Source organism: Pistacia vera, unplaced genomic scaffold, assembly GCF_008641045.1.
Source record: "Pistacia vera cultivar Batoury unplaced genomic scaffold, PisVer_v2 Contig136, whole genome shotgun sequence".
NCBI classification, from domain to species: Eukaryota; Viridiplantae; Streptophyta; class Magnoliopsida; order Sapindales; family Anacardiaceae; genus Pistacia; species Pistacia vera.
Genome location: NW_022195423.1, coordinates 167,486 through 194,710, shown reverse-complemented (window position 1 = coordinate 194,710; position 27,225 = coordinate 167,486). Strand labels below are relative to the sequence as shown.

The following is a 27,225-nucleotide window of genomic DNA, read 5'->3' as shown; positions in this document are numbered from 1 at the left end:
TTAGTGCTCTACACAGCCCATAATAGAGGAAGGCAACTTTCCGAGCCTTTCAATTCCTTCTGCAAACACAACGCCCATACCCATATAAAAATGGGACTCTATATGGCAATGAAAAGCCCAAGCTCCAGGATTATCCGCCTCGAATCTCAAAGCGGTCCACCCATAAGGATGAACCGGCACCGTATTCTTCATGATTGGATTCAACGAATTGTACTTTCTTGGATCCTTGTACATATCAAACTTCCCTTCTCCGTAACCCAGTACCCAAAAATCATGCCCATGTAAATGCCACGGATGCGTCTCACTGGTGCTTCCATTTTCATTATACTTCGCATTCTGTAGAACAATATCCACCGTTGAATTGAAACTCAACCTGTAAATGGCACTGCTAGCAGTGCCATTTCTGTTCTCAGGAATATTGTAAATGTCATAGCTTGTTAAATTGAATCCGTTCGGAGGTGGGGTTTGATCAAACGCCTGAGTTAAGTCGTTCTTTAGTGAAATGAGATAAGGTATGTTGGGGAGGTTGAAGGAGACATTATTCACCGACCAACGGCGGTAGCCATTGACGAGATTTTGAGTGTTGAGAAATAGAATGAGCCTGTCTGAGATTGGGGGAGGTGGAGTGGTGAAGTTCTGATGAGCTTTGATGGCTAGGCTTTGGTTCACCCGGGGCTGAACGTCGTCCCAGTAGGGGCCTGGTGGGGGAGCCGTTGGAGGGAGTCTTTTGGGGTTGTTTGGATAGTAATTCAGAATGGCTAAGCCTACAGGAGTTTTGGGAGGTCGATTGACTACATTGGTTGTGGCCCAGTAATTTCTTGAAGGGTCTTGGTCAGATTTTATCAGGACTGAATATGTTTCTCCTGAGTATATGAATAGGTTTTGTACCACAAATGGCTCTACATAGTGTCCATCTGCTTCCACAACAGTCATATTGTGACCCTGCATAAGAAAATTATATCAGGAAAATCACGGATGTTAATTGAAGGGACATTAAAAAGTACCTCTATTTGGAAACTGAGGGCAGATAGAGCAGTCAAGCTGGATATCCTTAGCCGGAATGTTTTTCCAGGGACTACTGTCAATACATAAGGAGAACATTCAGGATTTGATACATCACAAAAACTGGAGACGTTTAAGCTTGGCGCAGTCAATTGAGAGCAGTTAAACTTTCCTTTCCCTTGTATCAGAAGAGACTGAAAGGCAAAATAGAAAAGAACCCTTTACAGTAATGTGTAAGTTTTATCTCTTTATGGTGAAATTAAGCATTTTCTGTAAAGTACCTGAGGCTCTTCAACCCATTGGAATGGAATGGAGGATAAGCCAGTGGCTTGTTCATGAGTGCTTTTATGGTACCAGTCGTTCAGGATGATGCTTCGATCGTAGTCATAGGAAAATGGTTCAGGTTTTTCTGGGGCTACACGAATGGATCCATATAGACCAGCTTCTCTTTGCATCCCGTAATGAGCATGGTACAAATATGTTCCAGGCTGCAGAAAATAAAACTAGGTCAATGATCTTCACAGCAACCCAATATATTTAAGTCTCTTATGTGCAATGAACTAGACAGATTAAAAAAACAAAAACCACGAGATGGGTTTTATTAAACGAATATGGACGGAATAAGGAAAATTTTATCACGTGAAAAAGAAGGATAACACCTAAACAGGGAACGTAACGAGTCTTACCCTTTACATAAGATTAAGTACAATAATAAAATCGAAAAAAATAAAAATGAATGATATAAAAATACAAGAATTACCAAAACGAAAACAAGTACAAATTATACGAAAAAGGATAGGCAATAATGTCAAAGATTCAACGTTCATATTTAAATGTACTCAGACAAATAAATTAACAAAACCTAAATAGGGTGGTGCAAGACTAGTAAACTCACTCACCCTATCAACAACAAATCTGTATGTGAAAGTTTCTCCAGGCAGAATTGGGCATTGAGTCACCCCCTCTGTCCCATCAAACCAAGGGGTTCCCCTCTGTTGAAAACCATAAATTAAATTAACTTAAAATTCATCTTACAGAAAAATCAAAATGGAAATCAAATTAACTTAATCATCATCATCATGTTAATTACCTGCCGAATTCCATGCCAATGGATGGCGACATTCTCAGTTAACAAACTGTTTTTGAGCTCGACGATGATCGTGTCATTTTCCTTGGCCAATATTGTTGGCCCTGGAGTTCTGCCATTGACAGTAATCACCAGTTTCCTGAAGCAATCTGGAGACTTGTACTCATACTTCACTTCCCATTTGTATCTCCGAAGTTTGGCCTCAACAAGCTGAACATTTACTAACGATATGAAGATCAAATTCAACAAAGTAAATAGCTTTAACATCATTTTAATCAATTTCTTTGTCTTGAATTAAGCACATCTCCTCGATCTCTTGCAATATTTCATTCTTTTTATATTGAATTGTTATACTTGTAAATTTCCTGTGGATTATCCAATAAGTTGAAGTTGGACTTGGCCAGCTTCAGGTTGACAAAGGAAAGTACTAATTTATTAATTTTCTAAGATGATTTTATCATTCTGAAAAGCAAAGGAAATATCCTACATATGTTGATTGAAATAGACAAAAATAAATAAATAAATGATGGGATAAGAAGTAAGAAGTGCTTCCGAAGCCTCTTGGAGAAACGTGTGCGAACTGATGGGGTAGTTGAATAGGAGAGTCTTACGAGATAAAATTTAAAAATTTATAAAAAACTTCATAGGTTTGCTAATTTAACTAAACACCCCAATGTATAAAATTTTTGTAAAATAACAAAAACACCCCCACCACCTACAGTGCCAGATTCTGGACACCACCTCCGAAATCTGACCGAAAAATTGTGTTACGACATAGACCAGTCGGATCTGGTGGGTAGGGCGTCGATATGGCCTTTTTCGACCAGATCCACCACAGATCTGGCCGGAAAAAGCCAGATCTACGGCTAAATCTGGCTGTCGACAGCCATAAAAGTCTATTTTTGGCCGTCAGCGATGACTAAAGATATGACCATCATAGATCGATAAATTACCAACCAGTTTCGGTCGTGGTATAGGCCGTTGTGATGGATTCTGGCTACCACCGACGGTGGTTGCCAGAATCTGGCAAGTATGGGTTTAGGGGGTGTTTTGTTAATTTTTAAACTTTTTTTTGGGGGTATTTAATGAAATTAATAAACTTAAGGGTCTAAAAGTAATTAAAAAAATATATTAATATTTCTCAAATAATGTGCCAAACAATATTTGGGGAATATGATTGGGAATATGGGTAGAAATAATGTGCCAAACGCACCCGACACGAATCATGGGTTAAAATACTTATTATCATCAGTATGTTGTAATCTGTTTCTACAGGTATAATCTAGTGGTTATATATCTTGTAGTGAAAATAAGAGGTTTAGAAATTAAATCTTTTCATTCTAATTTTAAAACGGATGAATTTAATCATAGTCTTTAACGACCATTTATATATTTTTTTAAGAATGATATTACACATACAAAAGAGTTTATACAAAGTCTTGCATATAAAATGATGTAACAGACTAACAGTACTCTTGTATTATCATGTCATTTACCATCATATTAAATGTGCATTTATTAACTTGGTTTTTATGTTATTTCATCAAATAATACTTTGACTTGAAAACTTGATCGAACCCATCGATCGGTGACGGCACCCTTTTTGGTCCGATCTTACCCTGAAATCGGTAGTAGCAATTAGACCGGATTGGCTCGCGGTTGGACCATCGAAACAGTGTTGAATCGTNAAATGATGTAACAGACTAACAGTACTCTTGTATAATCATGTCATTTACCATCATATTAAATGTGCATTTATTAACTTGGTTTTTATGTTATTTCATCAAATAATACTTTGACTTGAAAACTTGATCGAACCCATCGATCGGTGACGGCACCCTTTTTGGTCCGATCTTACCCTGAAATCGGTAGTAGCAATTAGACCGGATTGGCTCGCGGTTGGACCATCGAAACAGTGTTGAATCGTGATCCAACCACGAGTTAATCCGACTTGATTTTGGAACCGTTTGACCTCCTTGACACCACCATAAGAATCACCGGCATCTCCACAACAAACCCTACCATTTTCAGTCATCGCCAACTTGCCGTTCGTCGCTTGCCATCCACCTCTTGTTCGCGTGACTAGCGGCCTTCCTCCCTAATTCTGGTAGCTTCCAAAGTCTTTCAACCTCCCTGACACCACCATAAGTGTCATCAGCATCTCCACATCAAAAGCCCTATCATCCCTAACTCTGATTAGCCGCCAATCGTCATCACCACTAGCCTCGACTGCCGAGATTGTACGGGTGTTTTTGTTGGATTTCAAACCTATAGGGACACATGATAATTTTGCAAGGGTGATTTTGCTAGATTTCAAACCTACAGGGACTAATGGAATTTTACAAGGGTGTGTTTGCTGGATTTTAAATTTGCTGGAATTGCTAACGTCACTAGTCCGACTGACCAATCCAACCAGTCATATCGGCCAGCTCAAGAAACGAGCCCTTGATTGGATCAAGGCCCGGTCTGATTTTCAAAACATTGATTTTGACACAATACTTTGTATAAAAAACTTTGTATAAAGTCTTTGTAAATGTATTATTATTATTATTATTATTATTATTTTTAAAGATGTGGACCTCTGTGAGAGATCCGCATTTTCTTAAGATTTGAACTTCCATTTATATATATATATATTTGTTTTTCATTTTGTATTTTTTGCCAATATGAAATGATAAGAGAGTTTGGGATGATATCTTACTCACACTTGTATGGAAAGCGTTTTGTCAGTAATTTTAGAAAAATAATTTAAAAAAAATATCCTAAAACCATTAAATTAAATTGAACAAATTCTCGTATATATCCTATGAAAAATCTAGAATACCGCGGGGGTACTACGTCACTTATTCCACTCACCAATGCATTTCACCACCTATGAATATTTTTTCTTTCCTGATCTTTATCATTAAAGTGATTGGTAGTTATCAATTTAAAAATATATGTAGCAACAATGTATTGGTTGATGGTACGGGTGACACTTCGCGAAACCTTTCAACCTCATACACTCTCTACACTTGTTGCTCTTGTCATGACGTTGCAGAATAAGGTCATGAGACATGGTATTCTTGTGGCGTGCGTTTGTTTCTTTATCCTATTATTATTCCAAATCAAAATGCATATTTGTTTTTTATTCTCAAAATCATATCCAAAATTATTTAATTATTTTTAATTTTCAAATCTTATCTCGTAATAACCACTCAACTCTACCTAACAATAGTATTTTAAAAATACTTCTCCAAACTCATATCCCATTACTTGTCTTTTTGACTTATATATATACATAGGGGCAGATGCTACTCAAATGGCCCACCCTCAATTATTTTTTTAAAATATTAATATGTATAATTTTTTATTTTGACACACCCTAACAGAAATTTTTGAATCCACCCTTATATATATACGATAACTTGGTGTATCGACTATGCAACCATTTTAGTATATATATATATATACTAAAATGGTTGTATAGTTGATACACCAAGTTATCGTTGCAAACCCGAGATATTATTACAGCAAGGGATGACCAAAATTCTAGAGCTCTGATTCAAAATTATCTTGATTCATCCCACTACGAGGAATTGCCAAAACATTTGACTCTTCATGCATTCCAATATAAAGGATTAGTCAATCAAATAATAGATAGTAAATGGGTCGGTTTGAAAATAAATGAATTGCTTGTCGTAGAATATTATTCTCGTCAGACTTAAACCTAACTAAAATAACAAACCAAGGTTTCATACAATTTTTCCCCTTTCACCTAAGTCATATATATACATGGGTTGGTTTGAAAATAAATGAATTGTTTATCGTAGAATATTATTCTCGTCAGACTTAAACCTAACTAAAAAAACAAACCAAGGTTTCGTACAATTTTCCGCTTTCACCTAAGTCATATATATGATCTTTTACGAGCTCTAATTCAAAATTATCTTGATTCATTCCACCACGAGGAATTGCCAAAACATTTGACTCTTCATTCATTCCAATATAAAGGATTAGTCAATCAAATAATAGATAGTAACTGGGTTGGTTTGAAAATAAATGAATTGCTTGTCGTAAAATATTATTCTCGCCATACTTAAACCTAATTAAAATAACAAACCAAGGGTTCGTACAATTTTCCCCTTTCACCGAAGTCATATATATATATATATATGACCTTTTACCATTTTATATTTGGAAGTACAAACTTTGACATCGTCAATTGAAAGCAAAAGCTACTTAACGCGTTAATTATTTCATTTTCAAGGTGATTATGAAATATAATCAAATATTTAATGACTTCAACAGGTGATCAATAGAAAAAAATTGAGTGCCCTTTTTGTGGCTTTTGTTAATTATTTTCTTCAGATTCATTATCTTCTTGTGATAATTGATATTTAGATTTTGTAAAAGATTATGACAATGATTAATATTTTAATTAAAAAAGAGGAGCATACGATCCAAGGAATAGTTGAAGCTTATACTATTGAAATTTCGTGGCATTGAGTGATAAATATATTAATATGGATATTATTATTTATTATAATTGATTTGTATACAACAATGCACAGAAATTTCGAAGCAATTTGTTGGTGAATATAAGTACTAATATTCAAGTTGCCAAATGCCAATTCTTTCTCTAGGAAATGGATAACTATAGCATTCGCTTTTTAAAAATTTAATTCAGCAAACGTTTTTTCATTTTTTTTAATGTTTAAACTATGTTACTTGCTCAAATACTTAATAGCTATAATTTTTTTTTTTTTTTTTTTTTGAGCACGGTATCCAGGTTAGTTTACGCGCTCCTCAACTTAATCCTCGATGGCATGGACTCCTTGAACACCCTACTAGACTAAATCTCTGGTGTTCAAATCCCCGATGTTCAAGGGATCCATCACCCTACAAACCCAATGGGCTACGTAACTCACAAATGTGGTAACCAGACTAAATCCTCAATGTTTAAGAGATTCATCACCCTACAAGCCCAATGAGCCAGGTAAATCACAAATGTGGTAACTGGAATAAATTCCCGATGTTCAAGAGGTCCATCACCTACAAGCATAATGGGTCAGATGAGTCACAAATGTGGCATGTGTTCACTTGATGGTACTCAAACATAAGACTTCTGGATAACTTAAGGTCTTGCCATTCGACCACAAGCCAAGTGGTCAATACTTAATAGTTATTAATCTAAGTTTTACCGAAATCCAAAATTAGGTTAAAATTAAACAAGAATATAAAAAGTTAAACATTTTTCAATTTTTAAACTAGAAAAAATAAGTATTTGTGGTGATTGATTCTTATAAATTAAATCAAATCCTTCAGGAGGTGGATGATCGAATGCATTAGATATGTTGTCCTTGAGAGCTATAAGGTAAGGTGTGTGAGGCAAGTTGAGTGAGACATTGTTGATAGACCAACGGTAATAGCCATCGACAAGATTTTGTGTGTTGAGAAGAACAATCGTTTTGTCTGCGGTCGGGGTTGGGGGGTTGACGAAGCCCTGGCGGGCTTTGATGGCTATTCCTTGGTTAAGGCGGGGAGCAATGTTGCTCCAAAGAGGGCCATGGGGTGCAACTGTGGAAGGAGCTGCTATGCGTCGGTTCGGCTGGTAATTGAGAATGGCTATTCCTAGTGGAGTTGTGGCATTTCTGGCCACAACATTGGTTGTCATCCAATAGTTTCTTGAAGGGTCTTGGTCAGTTTTTATCAGGACCGAGTAGGTCTCTCCCGAGCATATGTTCAAGTTTTGTACCACAAGTGGCTCCACATAGTGCCCATCTTCTTCAACAACAGTCATATTTGAGGCCCTGCATATGAAAATTGGATCAGAAAAACGATGTCGAGTTAAAGGATTACATTCAGTTATCACTTGATTTGAAAGCTGAAACAAATAATGTCTCCGCCTGTAACATTAATTACCTCAATCTTGAAACTGAGGGCTGACAGAGCAGCCAAGCTAGAGATCCTTAACCTGTAAGTTTTGCCAGGGGTAACTTTTAACGTATAAGGAGAACATTCAGGATTTAAATAATTACAAACACTTGTAATATTTATGGCTGGGTAGGTAAAAAGAGAGTAGTTGTATCTTCCTCTTCCGTTTAACAGAAGTGACTGAAACATAAAACAAGAAAAACAGATCAGAACTCTTTACAAAAATGTGCAAGTTTGATATGTTTCTGGTGAAATTATGCAGCTTCTGTGAAGTACCTGAGGCTCCTCAATCCAAGTGAATGGTATAGATTTCAAGCCAGTGATTTGTTCCCAAGTGCTTTTGTGGTACCAATCGTTCAGGATGATGCTTTGATCATAATCATAAGCGAATGGTTCAGCTTGTCCTTTAGGAAGTCTCACTTGAATGGATCCATATAGACCAGCTTCCATTTGCATCCCATAATGAGCATGGTACATATATGTTCCAGGCTGCATTCAACAAAACTAAATGGTTATTTTATTTGAAAACTGTTTTTGAAAACATTTTAACAGTATCGTTTTCAGAGAAAATAGAAGAACAGAATCTAAACATTTGAGTTATATCTTCAAAAGTTTCTGAGCCTGGTAGAGCTCAGCCTCTCACCTTGTCAACAATAAATTGGTAAGTGAGTGTTTCTCGGGGAAGAATTGGACATTAAGTGACTCCTTTTGTGCCATCGAACCAAGGAGTTCCAATCTGAAACCAATCAAGAAATCAATCATTTAAGCAACCAAAAATCATTACCAAAATGACCTAAACTTACCAAACTTTTAATTCTTCACATTACCTGTCGAATTCCATGCCAATGGACTGCAACATTCTCAGTTACCAAGCCGTTCTTAGGCTCAATAATAATGGTGTCATTCTGCTCAGCCACAATGGTTGGCCCTGGACTTCTTCCATTAATGGTGATCACCAATTTCTTGATGCAATCTGGCGGCCTGTACTCGTAGCGCACTTCCCACATGAATCTCTTAGTTCCGGCCTCAGCAGCAGCAATATTTACACACGAAACGATCAAAACACACAAAACAAAAAAGGTTGAACATCATCTTTCTGAATTTCGAAGCCACAACAATGTCAATGGCTGGCTCCGAAATCCTAGAAAGATAGAAGCTCTGAGTTGGGATTAACTCTGTTTCTGTCATCAGCTCCTCCAGGTTTATATATAATATATTTTAGGAGCTCTCTCGTGATTTTCGTTTAGAGAGTAATGTAAAAGGGTGGAAAAGGTTGGCGAGCTGACCAAAAATAGTATGATTATTGATTTGTAAGATAGTTTATTATTGGCCTTACAATAAATATAAAGCGAAAGAAATAAGTAATATTACAGTTATTGAATTTATGCACCGAATGACGTGATAAAATCATGACTGTTGATTTATTATAAGTTACTATTAATCAACGGTCAAGATTTTGTCATGTCATTCGATACACAAATTCGATGTGTAACTTTCGGTAACTCTATTATTTTTCGAAAGAAATATGAGGGTAACTTGGCATATTCCAGCGTTAAAGGGTTGGATTATATTGACCTTTTATTTAAGTTTTTTAAATCTTTATCTTGGTGTCCTAGTTGAAGGATATTAATATAATGAATCGACACAAAATAAGTTGAGTTGGTTTTTGTATTGATCTAAGAAAGGTTGGATTGAAACCAGTTCTAAGAATATGGTTAAACTTAAATCGACACAGAACTAATATAGATGATCACTGGGGCTCTTACTCGATCGATAGTTATAAAGTCTCTTTAGATTATTTAAGGTGCGCGCAAATTAGTTCGGACATTCTGTGATAAAATAATAATAATAATAATAATATTGGTTCAGTTTCAGGAGTTATATGTTATTCCTTAAAGGAGGGCAAACAATGGCGTCATATTGTAATTAATTATGCAGATATCCAATTTGCCTTTATCTAATACAAATTGCATCCATTTTTAATTACACCTTTGTTTGATTTACTTCACCGAGTTATTGATATTCAAAAGGTTAATTTATTATCATACAACTTCTCAAGGTTTCAGTTTATTCTTCTAATAATCAAACAATGCGGTCTATTCTATTTCTGTTTCTTGGTTTTATTGATCTAATTTTTTTTTTGTTGCTTAGCAAAATTAAAAGATGTACTTGAAATATATGGCTTTCACGGCCTCTAATGACACCGCAAGGTATAACAAGTAGTGATGACAATGGGTCAAGTTAGGACCGGGTACCCCTTGGCCCAGACCCAAGCTCAACCTCATGACAAAGGCCCTGGCCAACACGAGTATAATCGGTAAAGCCCAAACTCGGCCTGATTGGTTTTTTGTAACCTCAAGCTCAGCCCATTTTTATAATGTGAATTTTTAAATATTAATAAATTTCAAATTTTTTTTTTATATTTTTAATTCTAGAAACAATTTTTAAATATTGATTTATTTTTGAGTACTCACCAAATATATAAATAACTTTCCACAAAATGCATCTATTCATCTATGTAGGGTTTGGGAAAATGAGTATATATATAAGATAGTCTTGTAATTAAATATATAGTATAAGAGTAATTTAGTATAATTAATATTAAAATTGTCAGGCTGGGCCGGAAGACATACCCAGGCCCGACTCGTACCCAAGGTTGGGCCTTAAAACCAGGCTCAAGCCCAAGCCCAAGCCCACGAACATTGGGTAAAGCCCGACCTTTTCTGGCCGAGTACTCGAAAATATTGAGTCCATTGCCATCTCTACTAACAAGGCTCTAAATGTGCCAAGAGGCTGGATGTGGCCTTTAGTATAGTCATGAGGCCTTCACGAGCTAAACCCTACCCCTAATCCTTGCCCCAAATCCACTTCTTTACTACCACCTCGACAATGTTTCCTAGAAAAAGAAAAGTAATGATTTTGGATTTAGTTTGTAGAGTTTGAATCGTTGTATGTTGAATTTTTGTTTTTGGGTTTTGTAATAGTTGCTTGTAATGTTTATTGGTAGTGGTGGATAAGTAAAGATTTGATAAGTTTTTGGGTAATAATTGAGAATTTCATAAGTTTTGGGGTAACGAAAGTTGTTAAACTTATATAGAAGGGTAAAAATATCATTTTCCGTCAGAACGAGGATTTGGTTAATCTTGATCCCAAAGCAGCAGGTGACTTTGTAATTTCCTAAAACATATGGGGGTCAAGCGAGATCGATCTCACAGTCAAGTTTTTAACTAAACATTTTTATATTGTAAAATGACCATTAAGCCCCTAAAATTTTCATAAGGTGCCGCTAAACTTTCCCGCCCATCTCGGAAATTAAAATTATTTTGAAAAATTCCAGAAAACAATCAGTGCGTCACCGCCGTTCCTTAAACCGAAATCAACTCTCACATTTAAGTTTCTTAAACCCAGAAAAAACCTATCCTTACCTTTCTCAGTTTCTCTTCCCTTTTCGTCTGTCTGAACCCATCAACCAAAATGGGTCGACCCGCGAAAAGGAACATCCGAGAGAAGCCGGTGGAGGAGAATGAAGATCCGGTTTCCAGTGCATCACCGCCGTCCAAGAAAACAAAGCAGCAGGACAGCGATCGGGTTGTGTTATTGAACAGGGAGAAAAAGAAGACCCAAAAGAACAAACCCGACTCCGAACTCTCCCTCGTTGGCCCGCCCGTTCCGGCTTCTGAAGCTCAGAAGAAATGGCCGAGTAGATATTCATATACTTGCAAATCCTCCTCCAAGGTTAAACTGATTTTTTATATTTTCCGGAAATGTTTTTGCTTTGGAGTTTCTGATTTTTTTTTTTTTTTCTTTTAGAAGAAGAATGGAGCTCCAGCAGAGACTGCTCTTAATCGGTGAGAATTTTATTTAATAAACATTTTTCATTGATGATTAATTATTATTTTTTGTAGCGTAAAATTGTTTATGGATAAAAAAGTGTTATTTTTAAAGCATTTTTTAGTTTATTATAAAAAAAAAATTGGTTTTTTTATTAAGCACTTCCGGGTAAAAGGAAATGAAACCCTTTTTCTCGCTTGTTCAAGAACAAAGCAAGGAGTAGTGATATTTTGGTTATCCAGATTTTTGGAGAGGTAAGGCCCCGGCTTCACTCCCTGATTTTCAAAAATAACGTGAGAGTCCGTAATATAATAACAGATTGGGATCTCCCAAGGGAGTGCATTGCTGTAGATGTGGGTATAGATCTTTAATTTTTTATCTATGCTTTCCTGTCCGTTTTGCATTATGCTTTATTTTGTAATCTGAGAAGCTGCAGTATGTGCAACTCTGAGTATGTTTGTGTGCACTGTTGTATTGTTGTGTTTGGAGGTTTGCTTTGTGGTGTTGAAGTGTGGGGGGATAATGAGGTGTATAGCCATGAAGATGGGTGTGTTTGTGATTTTTTTTTTTATTGGAGGACCGGCAGTAAGAAGGGGATGCCAGGGAGGGTCTTTGACTGCCTCACTGGGATGATTAAGTTTTGGATGTGTTGGGGTATCAGGAGAAGTCCAGATGACAGGTGGGGGGGCTGGGGTTCTTATTTTGGGAGGATGATCTGGTGCAATAACCAAATCAAGAACTGCAGATTTTTTGCGGACTGCTGCAGGGTGTTTTATGGGTTTTGGGTGAATGTTGTGCTTGGTTTGGCTGCCGTTGATCAGCTCCATTGGAAGACAACAGTGAGGGGAGAAGGCCTAAATCTTATGCTGGGGACTATGGAAGGTTGGCTGGATTCCAAAAGGGTGCTAGGAAGTACTGGAGTTGGAACTCGTTCTGGGTTCTTGAAGTTACAAATTGGTTTTATTGGGATTAATGGGTGCTGGGCTTGGAATTTTTTTTTGGGGCTGGATATCATAATGGAGGATAGGGCTCTTATGAAGTTGTTCGGGGTGATGGATACGTGGGCTGTTCCCTATGCAAGGTTATGCGGACCATTTTGCTTGGGTAGTTTTTTTTGAGCCAATTGCTTGGACAATTTGTGTGGGCTGTTGGCTGTTAGATTTATTCTTCTTTATATGGACTCACCTTTGGGTTGTGTTGAGTCTTCACCCAAAACCCAAAACCTTAAATCCCGCTTTTTTATTTTGACACTTTTTGATTTTGAAGAAGTGTTTGATTTTTTTTTTTTTTTTGGGGTAAAGTTGAAGAAGTATTTAATTGATATATGTCTAGAAAGTATTTTTTAACTTGAAAGATGGTTAAAACCTTTTCAAAGAAGACCTGATAATTTTATTTTTTAAAGTGTTTTTCAATGTCTTAATAAAACATTTTGCTTTTTTAAAAGCCTTCCATAGGGCTTCTAGTCATTTTTATTTATGAATTGATACATAATATTGTTGTATTGATTTCTGTGTTCTTGATATAGTGGATCAAATGAAGAGGAAGAAGTTCTACAGGCAAAGTGTCATTACACGAAAGCTTTAATAGATGGGTGTGAGTACAATCTTGGCGATAATGCTTATGTAAAGGTAACTTCTTAATTCTTTATCTTCTTTTTATTGAAAGTGTTTCTTAGTTCATATATTGATAATCACTTAATGTTCAGGCTGAGGATGGGAAGCTTGATTACATAGCTAGAATCATTGAGTTGTTTGAAGGTACTGATGGGGAGCCATACTTTACGGCTCAATGGTTTTATAGAGCTGAAGATACGGTAAGATTATTCAAGTTATTTCATATCTTTTCACCCATATCTTTATGATCTATTCTGGTGTATTGAACTTGTAATTTTTGGTCATTTATAGGTCATCAAGGACCATGCAAATCTTATTGACAAAAAAAGAGTATTTCTCTCAGATGTTAAGGATGACAATGCACTAAATTGTATCGTGTCTAAAGTAAAGATTGCTCAAGTTGCCTCAAATGTAAGAGTATTGCATTGTGCTTCCTTTAATATTGTTATCTTTTCAATTGGTGCATTCATATCAATATAAAAGGTCATAACTAATTCAATTAACAATGCAGATGAACTTAAAGGCAAAGGAGGAAAAAATTCCTCCTTGTGACTTGTATTATGATATGAAATACACATTGCCATACTTGACTTTTTCAAACATAATCACAGGTAACTTATATTGCCCTTATAATATGGAATTTTTCATTTTTCTGTTCAATTAATTGATGTTGTTTGCTTTATTAACTCAGAAATTGATAAAAGTGGTAGTGATACATCGACAATTTCAAGTGAGAGTAGTTCAAACAATAGCATTGGGAATTCTGAAATGAGTTTGCTGGACTTGTATGCTGGCTGCGGTGCCATGTCTACTGGTCTGTGCATTGGTGCATCATTATCTGGAGTAAAATTAGTAACAGTAAGTAAATAATTGAAACTTGGTGATTTTTCCATTATCTTTTAGTGAAAGGATTTGCATTATGTCAATATCAAAGATATTATTTTTTAACTAATTAGAAGTATATTGATTCCTTATTGTATTTAACGTAGAGGTGGGCTGTTGACATAAATACTGATGCATGTAAAAGTTTGAAATACAATCATCCTGAGACACAGGTATAGTGTCTTTTTAAATTAGTACTCTTAATTGCTTATATGCTAAAGATTTTCAGTTAAGTTTGATATCACATCAAAATATATTTTTTGGATGAGCAGGTGAGGAATGAGGCAGCAGAAGATTTTTTATCTTTGTTAAAGGAATGGGAAAAGCTGTGCCAGCAATTTTCATTGTGTTGTTTAGATAAAGAGCCAGAGCAGAGTTTCAACTCATTTAACATAGAAGAAAAAGAGGAAGAAGAAGATGAAGAAGAAAATGATAAAGCCTCCAATGTTTCTGATGAGGAATTTGAAGTGGAGAGGTTATTAGCTATTTGTTATGGTGATCCTAACAAAGTAAAGAAACCTGGAGTGTATTTTAAGGTATCGTATATTTCATTTGGAAAGGATTGGCCACATGTTACATTTGTTTAATTGTCTTTGTTGTTAAGTTCTTTATATGACATATTTCATTACTGATCAAATTTTTCTTGATATGTAATTCACTTTTTTCTTTGAAATGTTTGTTTCCTAGTTTGGATAGTTGTGGAGTTTCTTTCATTAGTTTTGTTGCATTGTTTGGCAAATTTATGGCATTGCTTTTGTTTAATTGTCTAATCAAAATCTGTATAGATGTAATAAAGGCAGAGAATTGGAATTTGAGATCTATTGATTGCAATAGTTACCCATTTCTTGTTTTGTTATTCATTGCCTTGTCTACCTGCCTAAGCTGGTCTTTGGGAGTTTGATTTTGTTTCAGTCTTGCCTCAATGCATTTTCCATTTGTCTGCCTAGAGTTTTAACTATATCACTAGGCAATGACTTCTAATAAAAAATGAACAAGGGAGCAAACATATGAGCGTACTGGACTTATTTAGCTACATATTGACATGGATATAACATTCTTATCTTGTCATTCTTGAATTGTGAATATTAAAAGTTTGGTTGAGAACTTATGTTTTTGTGAAATGTATAGGGTTAACCAATATTTTTTCCTTGCTCTAAGGTTGCTTTTTATCTTAATATTCCGCATTTTGTCATCTTGATAAACTTGATACCAACCTTTTATTTATTGTATGTGAATTTTAGGTGCGTTGGAAGGGATACGGTCCTAGTGAGGACACTTGGGAGCCTATTGAGGGCTTGAGGTACTCTATTATGAAATTGTCATTGTATTTTCTTCTTTCATTGTTTTCTTGTTTCTTGTATAACAAACTTGTCTCACTTTACATTTGCATTAGTACTTGCGAGGAGAAGCTGAAAGATTTTGTTATAAAAGGGTTTAAGTTGAAGATATTGCCACTTCCTGTGAGTTCCTTTTCATATATTTTCTATTGTTAGTGGATCTCTTTTATCATAATCATCATCATCATCATCATTATTATTATTATTATTATTATTATTATTATGTTTTGCATGATGTTCATTTTGTTGAATGTCTATGTAGGGCAATGTTGATTTTATATGTGGGGGGCCTCCATGTCAAGGAGTTAGTGGTTTCAATCGTTTTAGAAACTCAAAAGCTGCCTTGGAAGACATAAAAAATCGTCAGCTATTAGTGTTCATGGACATTATTGAGTTTCTAAAGCCAAGATATGTTTTAATGGAGAATGTTGTAGATATTTTAAAGTTCGCTGGTGGATTTTTGATTCGTTATGCTATTGGACGTCTTGTTTCCATGGACTATCAAACTCGATTAGGGATTATGGCAGCAGGTTCTTATGGTTTAGCACAATTTCGGATGCGGGTTTTCTTGTGGGGTGCTCATCCGTTTAAGGCAAGTGTATTCTTTAATTTAATTTGAACATGACACCATGAGCTATGTGATCTTATCGACTTTTCTTCTTTTATCAGAAACTACCACAATATCCATTGCCAACTCATGAGGTCTTATCCAAGGGTCTTGTTCCAGCTGAGTTTGAGGTATGTTTTTTTAATGGATATGTGATCAGTGTTGGCAAAAATTTTACCAAATATTTGTCATTCATCCAGGAAGTCACTGTTGCATATGCCAAGGACCAACCTTGTCAGTTAGAAAAGGCTGTTCGTCTTGATGATGCAATATCAGATCTCCCGCCAGTAAGTGTTGCTCCCAAAAATATATCCTTAACTTTTTCAAAAAGCTTTAGTGTTTTGTGTTGTTTGATGAAATTTCATTCTCGTCTTAGGTTACAAATGATGAGAGTCAAGATGAGAGGAATTACGGGACAGCAGCTCGCACAGAGTTTCAAAAATATATTAGAGTAAAGCGAAACTGTAAGCTTAATCGAATTTATATTGCTCTTCGTAATGTAAATCTTATAAAATAGTCAACTAGTGAATTGTATTAAGTTGATCAACTTTTGCATCTTTGTAGATGTAGTCAGTCTTTCTACTCCTCAAAATGCACCACGTCCTGGGTTATTGTATGACCATCGACCGTTGAAACTTAATGAAGATGATTATGAAAGAGTCTGCCGTATTCCGAAAAAGAAGGTTTAATTGCTTTACCTAATAACATTACACCACTTATTGGTTTTACAACTTTTTTGCGTACTTATTGTTTATCAGTTCTACCTATTCTTTGTTTTTAGGGTGCAAACTTTAGGGACCTACCAGGTGTCTTGGTTGGTCCGGATAACAAGGTAGTTTGGGACCCTTCAATGGAAAGAGTGATGCTTAAATCTGGGAAACCATTGGTAATACACTTAACTTAATCTTTTTCATCTCTCTTTTCATGAAAAGGTGTCTAATTGGTTTAATCGTTTGTATAGGTCCCTGATTATGCTATGACCTTTATCCGTGGTACATCAACCAAGTAAGAACCAGTTTATTCTGGATGAGTTGTTACTTCTGATGGTTCACCTCTCTAATATCTTATACCTTAATTGATTTCAGACCATTTGGCCGCCTATGGTGGGATGAAATTGTCACTACAGTTGTGACAAGAGCGCAGCCTCACAATCGGGTATGCATTTGAATCAACTATCATGTTCCACTATACATAAATAACTCAATTTTAATATACGTCCTCATAATTATTTTTCTCAGAGTGTACTTCATCCTGTACAAGACCGAGTACTCACAATCCGTGAAAATGCAAGATTACAAGGATTCCCAGACTGCTATCGACTTTTTGGGTCAGTCAAAGAGAGGCAAGTGACTTTGAACTCTTTTGGATTTTCCTTTGAATAGCTTTTGTATTGGAGTTTCATTATCTTAAATATATATTTTGTATGAGTTTATTAAAGGGCATATGAATACTGTCGTATGGTGGTCATTTTAAGATTGTGTCTATTTAATTGGACATTTTAAAACTTGTAGAATTCCTTAGCATTAAAATTACATAAAGGGTCTAGTTTTTAGTATTGAACATTCGAGATCATTTTTCATTTTTCAGGTACATACAAGTTGGGAATGCAGTAGCAGTCCCGGTTGGTATTGCACTGGGATATACATTTGGTCAAGCTTGTCAAGGATTATCCGATGACCAGGCTTTGACGACTCTCCCTTTCAAGTTCCCCAAATCTCTTGCACAGTCATCTTCAACGAAAGTGAAAGATGATTCTGATTGAAACTGAAAGAGAATACAAATTAGACCCCTTAGTCTAGTTCATTCTTAATTTAACTTTCTAACAATTATTTGTTGGCAATGGATGTACAAGTTTGATGAATCCAAGAAAATTAGTTTAAAAAACAATATGAGATCTCATGCACCTTTATGGCCATCTTTGAAACAAGGGAAAAATTTGAGCTGCACTGGTTAATATTGACAATTGAAAGTTAGGGGGTGCAATGTTACTCCAAAGAGGGCCAGGGGCTGCAACTGTGGAAGGAGCTGCTCTGGGTGGGTTCGGCTGGTAATTGAGAATGGCTATGCCTGGTGGAGTTCCAATCTAGAACCAATAAAGAAATTATTTAACCATTTCTGCAATCAAAATCCAGTATCAAAACTTCTAAGTCCTTACATTACCTGTCGAATTCCATGCCAATGGATGGCAACATTCTCAGTTACCAAACCGTTTTCATTTTTTAAGCTCAATAATAATGGTGTCATTCTGCTCAGCCTCTACGGTTGGCCTTGGACTTCTTCCATTAATGGTGATTTCTTGAAACAATTTGGAGACCTGTATTCATAATTTCATACTTCACTTCCCAATTGTATCTCTTGATTAATATTTACATAGGAAACAAGTCAATAACTCACAACCCAGCATCGAACGTTTCACAAAGTTTTTGATCTGATTTATTTGACAAGATATGATTTTAGTTTTGATGTTTTTTCAAACTTTTAATTCATACCATAAAGGGTGAAACTTTTTGACAAAGGGACCAATGTTAGGATATTTATTTAAGATTTTTCTATTCAGCTTCAAAGGGCTGGTTTTTATTGAACTTTTAAGATTTTGAAAGAAAATGAATTCATTGTTGTATTGTATCTATAAATAATCTCCTAACAACTAATAAATAAACATTTACAATCTTCAAAACAAAAAGGGAAAAAAAAATTAATTGGGCCTATTATCTGCACACAGCCCTTGATAGCAGAAGCAAGCTCCAAGCCTTTCAATTCCTTCCGCAAACACAACTCCCATACCCATGTAAAAAGTGGACTCTATATGGCAATGAAAAGCCCAAGCTCCAGAGATCCGCCTGGATCTAAAGCAGTCCACCCATATTTATGAACCGGCACAGTATTTTCATAATTGGGTTTACCAAATTGAACTTCTTTGGGTCATTGTATATGTCAAACTTGCCTTCTCCATAGCCTAGCACCCAAAATCTGCCCATGTAAATGCCAAGGATGTGTCTCACTATTGTTCACGGTCATTGTATTTGCATTCTGAAGAATTATAATCCATGTTGAATTGAATTGTAGCCGGTAAATGCCACTGCTTTTGGTTGCATTTGTATTCGGGGCAACATTGTAAATGTTATAGTTTTTAAAATCATATCCATTAGGAGGTGGTTTGATCAAACATGGAGTAAATTGTCCTTGAGAGCTATGAGGTAATGTGTGTGGCAGGTTGAATGGACATTGTTCGGACCAGCGATATTGGCCATTGACAGTGTTTTGTGTGTTGAAATACTATCATTCTTCCGCGGTCGGGGGCGGGGGGACGATGAAGCCCTTGCGGGCTTTGATGGCTTGACTCTGGTTGTACCGGTGCAACGTCATTCCAGAGGGGGCCAGGGGGTGGGATTGTGGGAGGAGACCTTCTGAATGGTTTGGATAGTATTGATAATGGCTAACCCTGGTGGAGTTGTGGCATTTCCTCACAACATTGGTTGTGGCCCAGTAATTTCTTGAAGGGTCTTGGTCAGCTTTGATTAGGACTGAATATGTTCTCCTGAATATATGAACAGTTTTGCACCACAAATGGCTCCACATAGTGCCCATCTGCCTCAACAACAGTCATATTGTGGCCTGCATATGAAAATTGGATCAGGAAAATAGTCCAATTACAAAAGTAAATGGGCAAGCCCAAATAGATAGAAGGTTTAGGCTATGTTTATCTATAAATTTTGCAATTCCTTTGCATTTTTCTTGTATTGAATTAACCAAATTTCCCTTCGCTTATAAATTTTTAAAAATTTATACTACACAAAAGAGAAAATAGGTGAGAAAAAGAGAGAAATATGAGCCTACCTTTTATATAAAAATTATATGTTTTCTATCTCTTTTATATTTTTCTCTTTTCTCTCGTAAAACAAAAATTTAAAATGAGAATTCAACCATTGATATATTTGACAACATTCTTCAAAATGAATAAATAGTGATAATTTAAAGTGGTTATATGAACTGGGGAGATGATAAAGTTTAATTGTCAGAATCTTTATACAAATAAAAGTTAATTCAAGGACTGTTAAAATTTAATTACCTTATTGAGAAATATGACCTACCTTTTATATAAAAAATAATTTTCAAATAAAAATTATATTTTATTTCTCTTTTTATATTTTTCTTGTAAAAAATTTAAGATGAGAATTCAATCACTGACTATTTGAGACAACTCTTTAAAATATAAAATAAGTGTAATTTAAAGGGTTATATGAAACGGTGAGATGATAAGTTTAAGTTGTGAATCTTTATATAAATAAGATGTTAATTCAAGGACTGTGAAAATTAATTACCTCTATCTGAAGGCTGAGGGCTGAGAAGCAGTCAAGCTAGAGATCCTTAACCGGTAAGTTTTTCCGGGGATAACTATCGTGTTTAGGGAGCAGTCAGATTTGTAGCATTGCAAACACTGGCACATTGGTGCTTGGAGTTGTCAAAAGAGAGCAGTTGAATCTTCCTTTTCCGTTTAATAGAAGTGACTGAAACAGAAAACGGAAATAAAATAAGAAAAATAAACATAAATCTTCCTCTTTCTGGAGAAATTAAGCGGCTTCTGTGAATTACCTGAGGTTTCTCCAACCCATTGGAATGGACGGAGGACAAGCCAGCGGCTTGTTCATAAGTGCTTTTGTGGTACCAATCGTTCAGGATGATGCTTTTATCATAATCATAGGCAAATGTTCAGGTTCCTTTGAGGATACACGAATTGATCCATATAGACCGGCTTCTCTTTGCATCCCGTAATGAGCATGGTACAATATGTTCCAGGCTGCAGTAAACCAAATTAAATGTTCATATGTGATTCGAAAATAATTTTCAGAATTTTAAAAAACTGATAAAAGAAGACACTAAATTTTAAAAAACTAATATAAGAAGACAAAAAAGGACATAAATTCAAGTACAAGAAAAGACAATTTGTAGTTGGTGTTTGTTTTGAGTTTCTGTAAGTGTGAAGCAGTAAAATATGAAAACTGAAAAAAAAAATGGTTTGCACTTAATTTGCAGATTTTTTTCTAGTTTTTTAAAACGGTTTTTTGGAAACATTTTAATGTAAAGCTCAGCTACTCACCCTGTCAACAACAAATTCATAAGTGAATGTCTCTCCCGGAAGAATTGGACATTGAGTGACTCCTTCTGTGCCATCAAACCAAGGAGTTCCAATCTGTAAACAATTAAAAAAAAATATTAATTAACTTCTGCAATAAAAAATCAGTATCAAAACACACGAATTTTAGAAAACTTTTTAACTCTTTACATTACCTGTCGAATTCCATGCCAATGGATGGCAACATTCTCGGTTAACAATCTGTTCTTCAGCTCAACAATGATGGTGTCATTCTGCTCAGCCACTATGGTTGGCCCTGGAGTTCTTCCATTAATAGTGATCACCAATTTCTTGACGCAATCTGGAGACTTGTACTCATACTTCACCTCCCATTTGTATCTCCGGATTTTTGCCTCGGCAAGAGGAATATTTACGCAGGAAATAATGATCAAAAAACACAAAATAAACAAGTTTTCTGCAACAGCCATGGCTATAGCTCTTAAATCCTGGAAAGAGACAAGATGAGAGTTGTGATTAAGAGTACTTCTATTAGCATCTCCTCATATTATATATATACATACATATTAAATACGGGAATTTCTCTGGTTATTTCAAGGAAAAAGAAGCCAAGGGTTCAATGGTTGAATAGTTTATAGGCGGGCGGTCCAAGAATTAATATTTTATTCATTTTATCATATAATAATAGAAATGGAAGCTTCAGGACAACTGTGGGCATATACCAGCGTGAAAGGTGATCATACGATATTCACATACTAATTAAGATTTTGAAAGCTTGTATCCGTAATTATCCTGGATTAATTCGGTAACGCTTTTGAATCATGGTTGAAAGAGATTTTAAAAATTTTAATATGACATTTATTGACAATCTCGATAACATTACTAGGATAAACTTCTACTCAATTCATTAATAAGAGTTTAGATTGAAGGGTAGTGTTATCCCCGAGAATAAAATATATATAGCCTCACTTGATATATCGAGTTTTGTATCAAAGGTTAAACTAACATTACTGTCTTTTAACGTTAAGTTGTTAATATGTATTTTAATTCATCACTAATCTTCTTATTGGTGTCGGCATGATAACATTACTTAATTGATACCAAAGTAGGTCCTATAATAAGTTGTTTTTAAACATGTACAAGCACTTTTATAAACATGTTTTTTTTTTTTTTTTTTTCGGGTATCCGGACAGTTTGTGCACACCTTAACTAGTTTCTCGGAACCCTGAAGTTAACAGTTAAGTAAGCCTACAATGATTACCCCTTATCAATAGTCACAGGGATTCGAACTTAGAACTTCAAGTAATATACTCAAGACTCCCATATGAATTGTCAAACTACTTAGAGATAGTTATAAACATGTTTTTCATTTCCTATATTTATGTGGTTTTTTTTATTCTCTAAATTAAAACAAAAACTTGTTTGAAATTGTGAGCTAATAAATAGGTCTAAAAAATTGTTGACCCAATCAACTTTGACTCTACATTAATAAATCTTATTGCTTTAATATACATAAACCTCTAATAAAATTGAATTATATTATAATATTCACATAAATTATTTTCTTGATTTTTGAATTGAGTTAAGCAATTATAAATTTCTTGGTCAAGATTGACGAGCACATCCCCAAGAATAAAAAAACGTGATTCAAATTCCAATGGTTTGAAGAAGTCAAACCAAACATATATTTGTACAGGATCGATCTGTAAATTTTTTTATTCTGTTCTACGTATCTACTTTCGAGTTGTCATAATGCAAATATTGACTTGATTAAATTAAAGGACTTTGGTTTTATTTATTTAAATGCTTCAATCAAGCAACCGCGTAGAACAATTATTAATCCTGATCACTTTAATCTTTTCAATTACTTTTAATTGTCTTTACTCTTATAATTAGCTTTCTGGGAAATATCCTTGCATGTGCTTTGCTTATCTTCTTCTCCATGTATGACCTATATTTTTTCCTTTTTTATAATTATTTTAGAATGTGACTTTTGATTTTTAAATAGTAAAGTAAACGTCTTTAAAAAATAATCTAAAATATCATACAAATATCAAATATGTTATAAGTTAATGTATTTATGTTTTACTTAATTTTTTTTTCTTTTAACTATATTTATAATTAATATGATTGAAGATGATAATATTGTATATCTATGTCTCAATATAAATAGGACCTTTAAATGTTTTTATGATTTTTTCTTTTATAACCCGAATTTAAAACTTGAATCTTCCTCAAACCTCAAAATTTTTTAGAAGTAAAAAATTATGGGTAAAACTATACTTATCGATTTTGCATACTGACTTAGTCCAACCACTTCGCACTCCACGTTAGTCTGGATGGGGAGTCGATATGCATATTCGATCATATTGTATCCAATAAAAACCGCGTAACTAAAACACATATTTTGATGCTGTTAATTTACACAAAAGTTAAACATTATTTGATAAAATATATAATTTTGTTTGTTTCGTTTTGTTTTGAATTTCAACTTTCAAAGTCCAAGCTTTTAAATCTGGATCTACCTACTACAAAGAAAAAGTAAATTTACGCGTAACTAACTGTTCTTTTTTTTTTTTTTTTTCCATATTCTTTCCATATTTTGTCATTTTTTTTTCGTCTTTATTAATTTCTTAAATAACTTTTGCGCCAGGAATGTCCCTTTGCAGTTTACAGCTACAAAATTCCTCTAATTTTGGACACTTTTCCAACGCGCTCTTTTAAATTTGGACCTTTTTATTTTTTGGTTCAAAAAATTCAAGCTTTTGGCCACTAGAATAAGTTTGGAATCTTTAAATGTCTCTCAATGATTGACCCTCTTAATCAACTATCATGGACCCTTTGATTATGCAAATTGGAAATTAATTAGTCTTAATTAACTACAATTAAGAAGGATAATTGGAGTAAATTAAGCAACTTCAATGTTACATGTTTTGACGGTTCATCATTTGGTCTGATTTCAATTTAACTTAATTTACACTCAAGATAACGTAATTATTTGTGAAATGTTTTTATAATGAGAATGTAATAATTCGATTGTTTATCAAGCACTGATTTTAATACTTATATTTATTTTTAATTCTATGAAACTCTAGTCAAACCAAGTCAGTGGATTTCCAGGTTGTCAAATTATTTATGACAAGCTATAAATTGTCTCATGCAAAACAAATTATTCTAATAGAATAATTGAATCCTTCCCACTTAATATCTACCTAAAACCTAATCTTTAATTAATGGTCTTCCCTTTTAATAGTATACTAAATCTACAAAATAAACATTGCTATGTAAACGTCTTGACTTTTTATAAAATTCAAATCAATTTTTCCTGCATCAAAAGATAGTTTTAAAAAAAAATTCGGCGAAATTTCTTCCCCTAAAAAACTCTTAAAAATGGGCTTGTTTGATTTGAGATTCAAATATAATTTTCAAAATCTAAAATAAGATTCAAAATTTTGAGTTGTATCTTAATAATTTTAATATTTGAAATTGTATTTTATATAATATTTAAAAACTGTTATCAGATTAAAAGTTATAGAAACTGTGAATACGATTTTTAGTCGTTTTCTAATTATACACTAGTTTTTAAGATTGTATTAAAAAATTGTCTTGAAAATAATACAACTCATTTCTACTAAATGCATTTTCATAAGATTTGTTGTATCATTTGTTTTCAAAAATAGAAAACTGTATTTAAATTCTATTTCGAATGGGTTACTTTTTAACATTTTTTTTATTTTTTGACATGAAAAGACTTGGTCCGAATTATTTAAAAAAAAAAAAAGGAAAATAAATAATGTTATTTTAATAAGTTTAAGTTTGAAACCAATAGCTTTCACATCTAGATACATACTAATTGAAAAGTAATTAACTTGTTATTTAGTAGCTTACTATTTTTGGCCTTTGCTTAATTTCTCTGTGGTATCATAGATCTACTTTGAAATAAATATGTCCCTTCACACCCATGAAATTTCTCTTTACGAACACTTTTTCCACCCATCCATTATTTTAAAAATTAGATTCTCACTTTACATCTCTCTCAAATTCTTGAAAATACATGACCTTAATTATACTATGCATTCTCTCTAGCTAATGCCCTGATTTTTTTAAAATCTAGAATAGCATTCTGGACGTGATGTGGAGAATCCACGAAATGACATAATATTTTACATTTCTAATGAGAAAAATTTGGTTGAAATTTTATATTTTAGTGAATTCCTTAAATTAAAAATGTTTGTCTGAGTTTTTTAAAAGGATTAAAACGTCTGCACGGGATAAATTTCCCTGATTATATATCCATTTTCGAGACTATAAAAACTTATATAAGAAATGAAAGGGATTTGGCATCTAGCTTTAATGCTCAAATTCAATTAATGTTGTGGCACTAGAGAATTAATTAACTTGGAAGGTTGAAATGTGCATCAATAATGCTATTGTTTGGACCCTTTAGTTAATAATTTAAATATGAGGTCTATGACTATATTGTTTAAGAAGAAGAATAATAATACGAGTAAAGCAACTTCAATGCTGAGTGTCCAACTGTTCATAAGTTGGCCTCACTTGGGAAACACTTGACTACATGATTTATAGTTAAGAAACAACTAGGGTGTTATCTGTCAAATTTGAATCCTTCTTGTTTTGAGAACCATAAAATGAGAAAATGAACTTGTTTTCTCTACTTTAATTTTCAAAAAATGATAATGAAAACATTTTCAAACCGAACTCAAGCTGAAGACAAAGACATCAAATACAATTCTGAATACAATGAAGATCAATTGATGAATGAGGAATTGAACAATGACATAAATAAATGATTTTTAAAGTGGTTTGAATGCTTAGTGCAAATCTTATGTCTATTGTGATTGTTTTGTTTTGTTTTTTTTCTTTCTTTCTCTTTGTGCACTAATGCAGTTACAAAATATTAATTATAAATCAGATCCATAATTTAAATGAAAAGTAAGTTTATGTACTATTATAATAATAAATTTGTAAATAAAATTATCCTAAAAAATGACACGTTGCGTGAATCTGCACTTTAGGATCTACCGCAAGCACAACAAGAGAAATTAAAATACATTTTAAAAAAGTGATGGGATGATTTTATCAAAAAGACAATAACTCAATTGCTGGCGACGCACTAACTTTTAGATCCAATAACCTTCATAGATTTGGGTGTCCTATGCTTAATAATGCCAAAATTTTAATCCAGAAAATAATTGAACCTACAGAAGTCAAAGAAACCGGCAGTATTTTCATTGGGATCCAATGATTGTTATATTATGAGAATCTTGTGTTCGAGTTTGAAGAGAGACATCTATCACATTTATATAATTATCTTGGTCCATTAAGTATATAGGCTATTTCATAGCCCTAAACTTGTAGAATATTTCGTGGTCCTTAACATTAAACATGCTTTAATATTGGTTTGAATATATATTAACTCCAATTGCATCAATACGGAACTTGATAAAAAAATTTAGTACATCTAAATAACTTTGGCCGTGACAAACATAATTTCCTATATTTTTTTATCCCCTCATTCATTGAATATCACACTAGTCTCTTAGAATGAATTTTCTGACTTAGCCCCTGTGATATTTACAACAATAACAATGATAGTTCGATACCATAAAATTAGAAAATGAACTCCTTTTCTCTACTATCATTTTCAGAAAATGATAATGAAAGCAGTTTCAAATTGAACTCAAGCTGAAGACAAAGACAACAAATACAATTATGAACACAATGATAATTCCTTAAAAGAAAAAAATATAGAGATGTTGATGCTAAGATTTGCAGTAATGAGATATATGTAGGATCTATGATAGAATCTACCTAAGAGTTTGTATAAAACTCGTGAT

General features: G+C 34.0%; 3 protein-coding genes across 4 annotated transcripts; 1 reads left to right on the top strand and 2 right to left on the bottom strand.

Moving 5' to 3' along the window:
* On the bottom strand, positions 1-21,889 carry LOC116122610 (L-ascorbate oxidase-like). Its single transcript, XM_031408441.1, has 5 exons — positions 21,565-21,889; positions 21,374-21,466; positions 1,284-1,490; positions 1,005-1,196; positions 1-942 (listed from the first exon to the last, which is right to left on the bottom strand). Exons 1-5 carry the CDS (start codon positions 21,835-21,837, stop codon positions 1-3), a joined length of 1,707 nt encoding a protein of 568 aa, XP_031264301.1. The 5' UTR covers positions 21,838-21,889.
* On the bottom strand, positions 6,996-9,081 carry LOC116122589 (L-ascorbate oxidase-like; the record flags this gene model as incomplete). The annotated part of the gene is given in 6 exon segments (XM_031408419.1): positions 6,996-7,123; positions 7,322-7,881; positions 7,995-8,185; positions 8,282-8,494; positions 8,649-8,741; positions 8,833-9,081. Coding segments are annotated over 6 exon segments (1,434 nt in total), but the record flags the coding sequence as incomplete, so codon positions are not given.
* On the top strand, positions 11,392-18,524 carry LOC116122648 (putative DNA (cytosine-5)-methyltransferase CMT1). 2 transcript variants are annotated; one of them, XM_031408474.1, is made up of 21 exons: positions 11,392-11,740; positions 11,819-11,853; positions 13,362-13,464; positions 13,542-13,649; positions 13,741-13,860; positions 13,961-14,060; positions 14,141-14,307; positions 14,439-14,504; positions 14,604-14,867; positions 15,573-15,631; positions 15,725-15,791; positions 15,931-16,260; positions 16,338-16,406; positions 16,476-16,562; positions 16,652-16,739; positions 16,840-16,958; positions 17,057-17,161; positions 17,237-17,280; positions 17,361-17,430; positions 17,514-17,617; positions 17,863-18,524. In XM_031408474.1, exons 1-21 carry the CDS (start codon positions 11,480-11,482, stop codon positions 18,035-18,037), a joined length of 2,541 nt encoding a protein of 846 aa, XP_031264334.1. In that variant the 5' UTR covers positions 11,392-11,479; the 3' UTR covers positions 18,038-18,524. The 2 variants fall into 2 exon arrangements, with proteins under 2 accessions (XP_031264334.1, XP_031264333.1); XM_031408473.1 differs by having other exon boundaries at positions 11,816-11,853.
* Positions 21,890-27,225: the final 5,336 nt, after the last annotated feature.

Bases quoted from the DNA above. Each gene is read 5' to 3' on its own strand.
- LOC116122648 (XM_031408473.1), top strand. From the start codon at position 11,480: ATGGGTCGACCCGCGAAAAGGAACATCCGAGAGAAGCCGGTGGAGGAG. The intron at 13,465-13,541 runs GTAACTTCTTAA...CTTAATGTTCAG, and splicing joins GCGATAATGCTTATGTAAAG to GCTGAGGATGGGAAGCTTGA. The intron at 17,281-17,360 runs GTAAGAACCAGT...AATTGATTTCAG, and splicing joins ATCCGTGGTACATCAACCAA to ACCATTTGGCCGCCTATGGT.
- LOC116122610 (XM_031408441.1), bottom strand. From the start codon at position 21,837: ATGGCTGTTGCAGAAAACTTGTTTATTTTGTGTTTTTTGATCATTATT. The intron at 21,467-21,564 runs GTAATGTAAAGA...AATTGTTTACAG, and splicing joins ATTGGCATGGAATTCGACAG to ATTGGAACTCCTTGGTTTGA. The intron at 1,197-1,283 runs GTACTTTACAGA...TTTGCCTTTCAG, and splicing joins AATGGGTTGAAGAGCCTCAG to TCTCTTCTGATACAAGGGAA.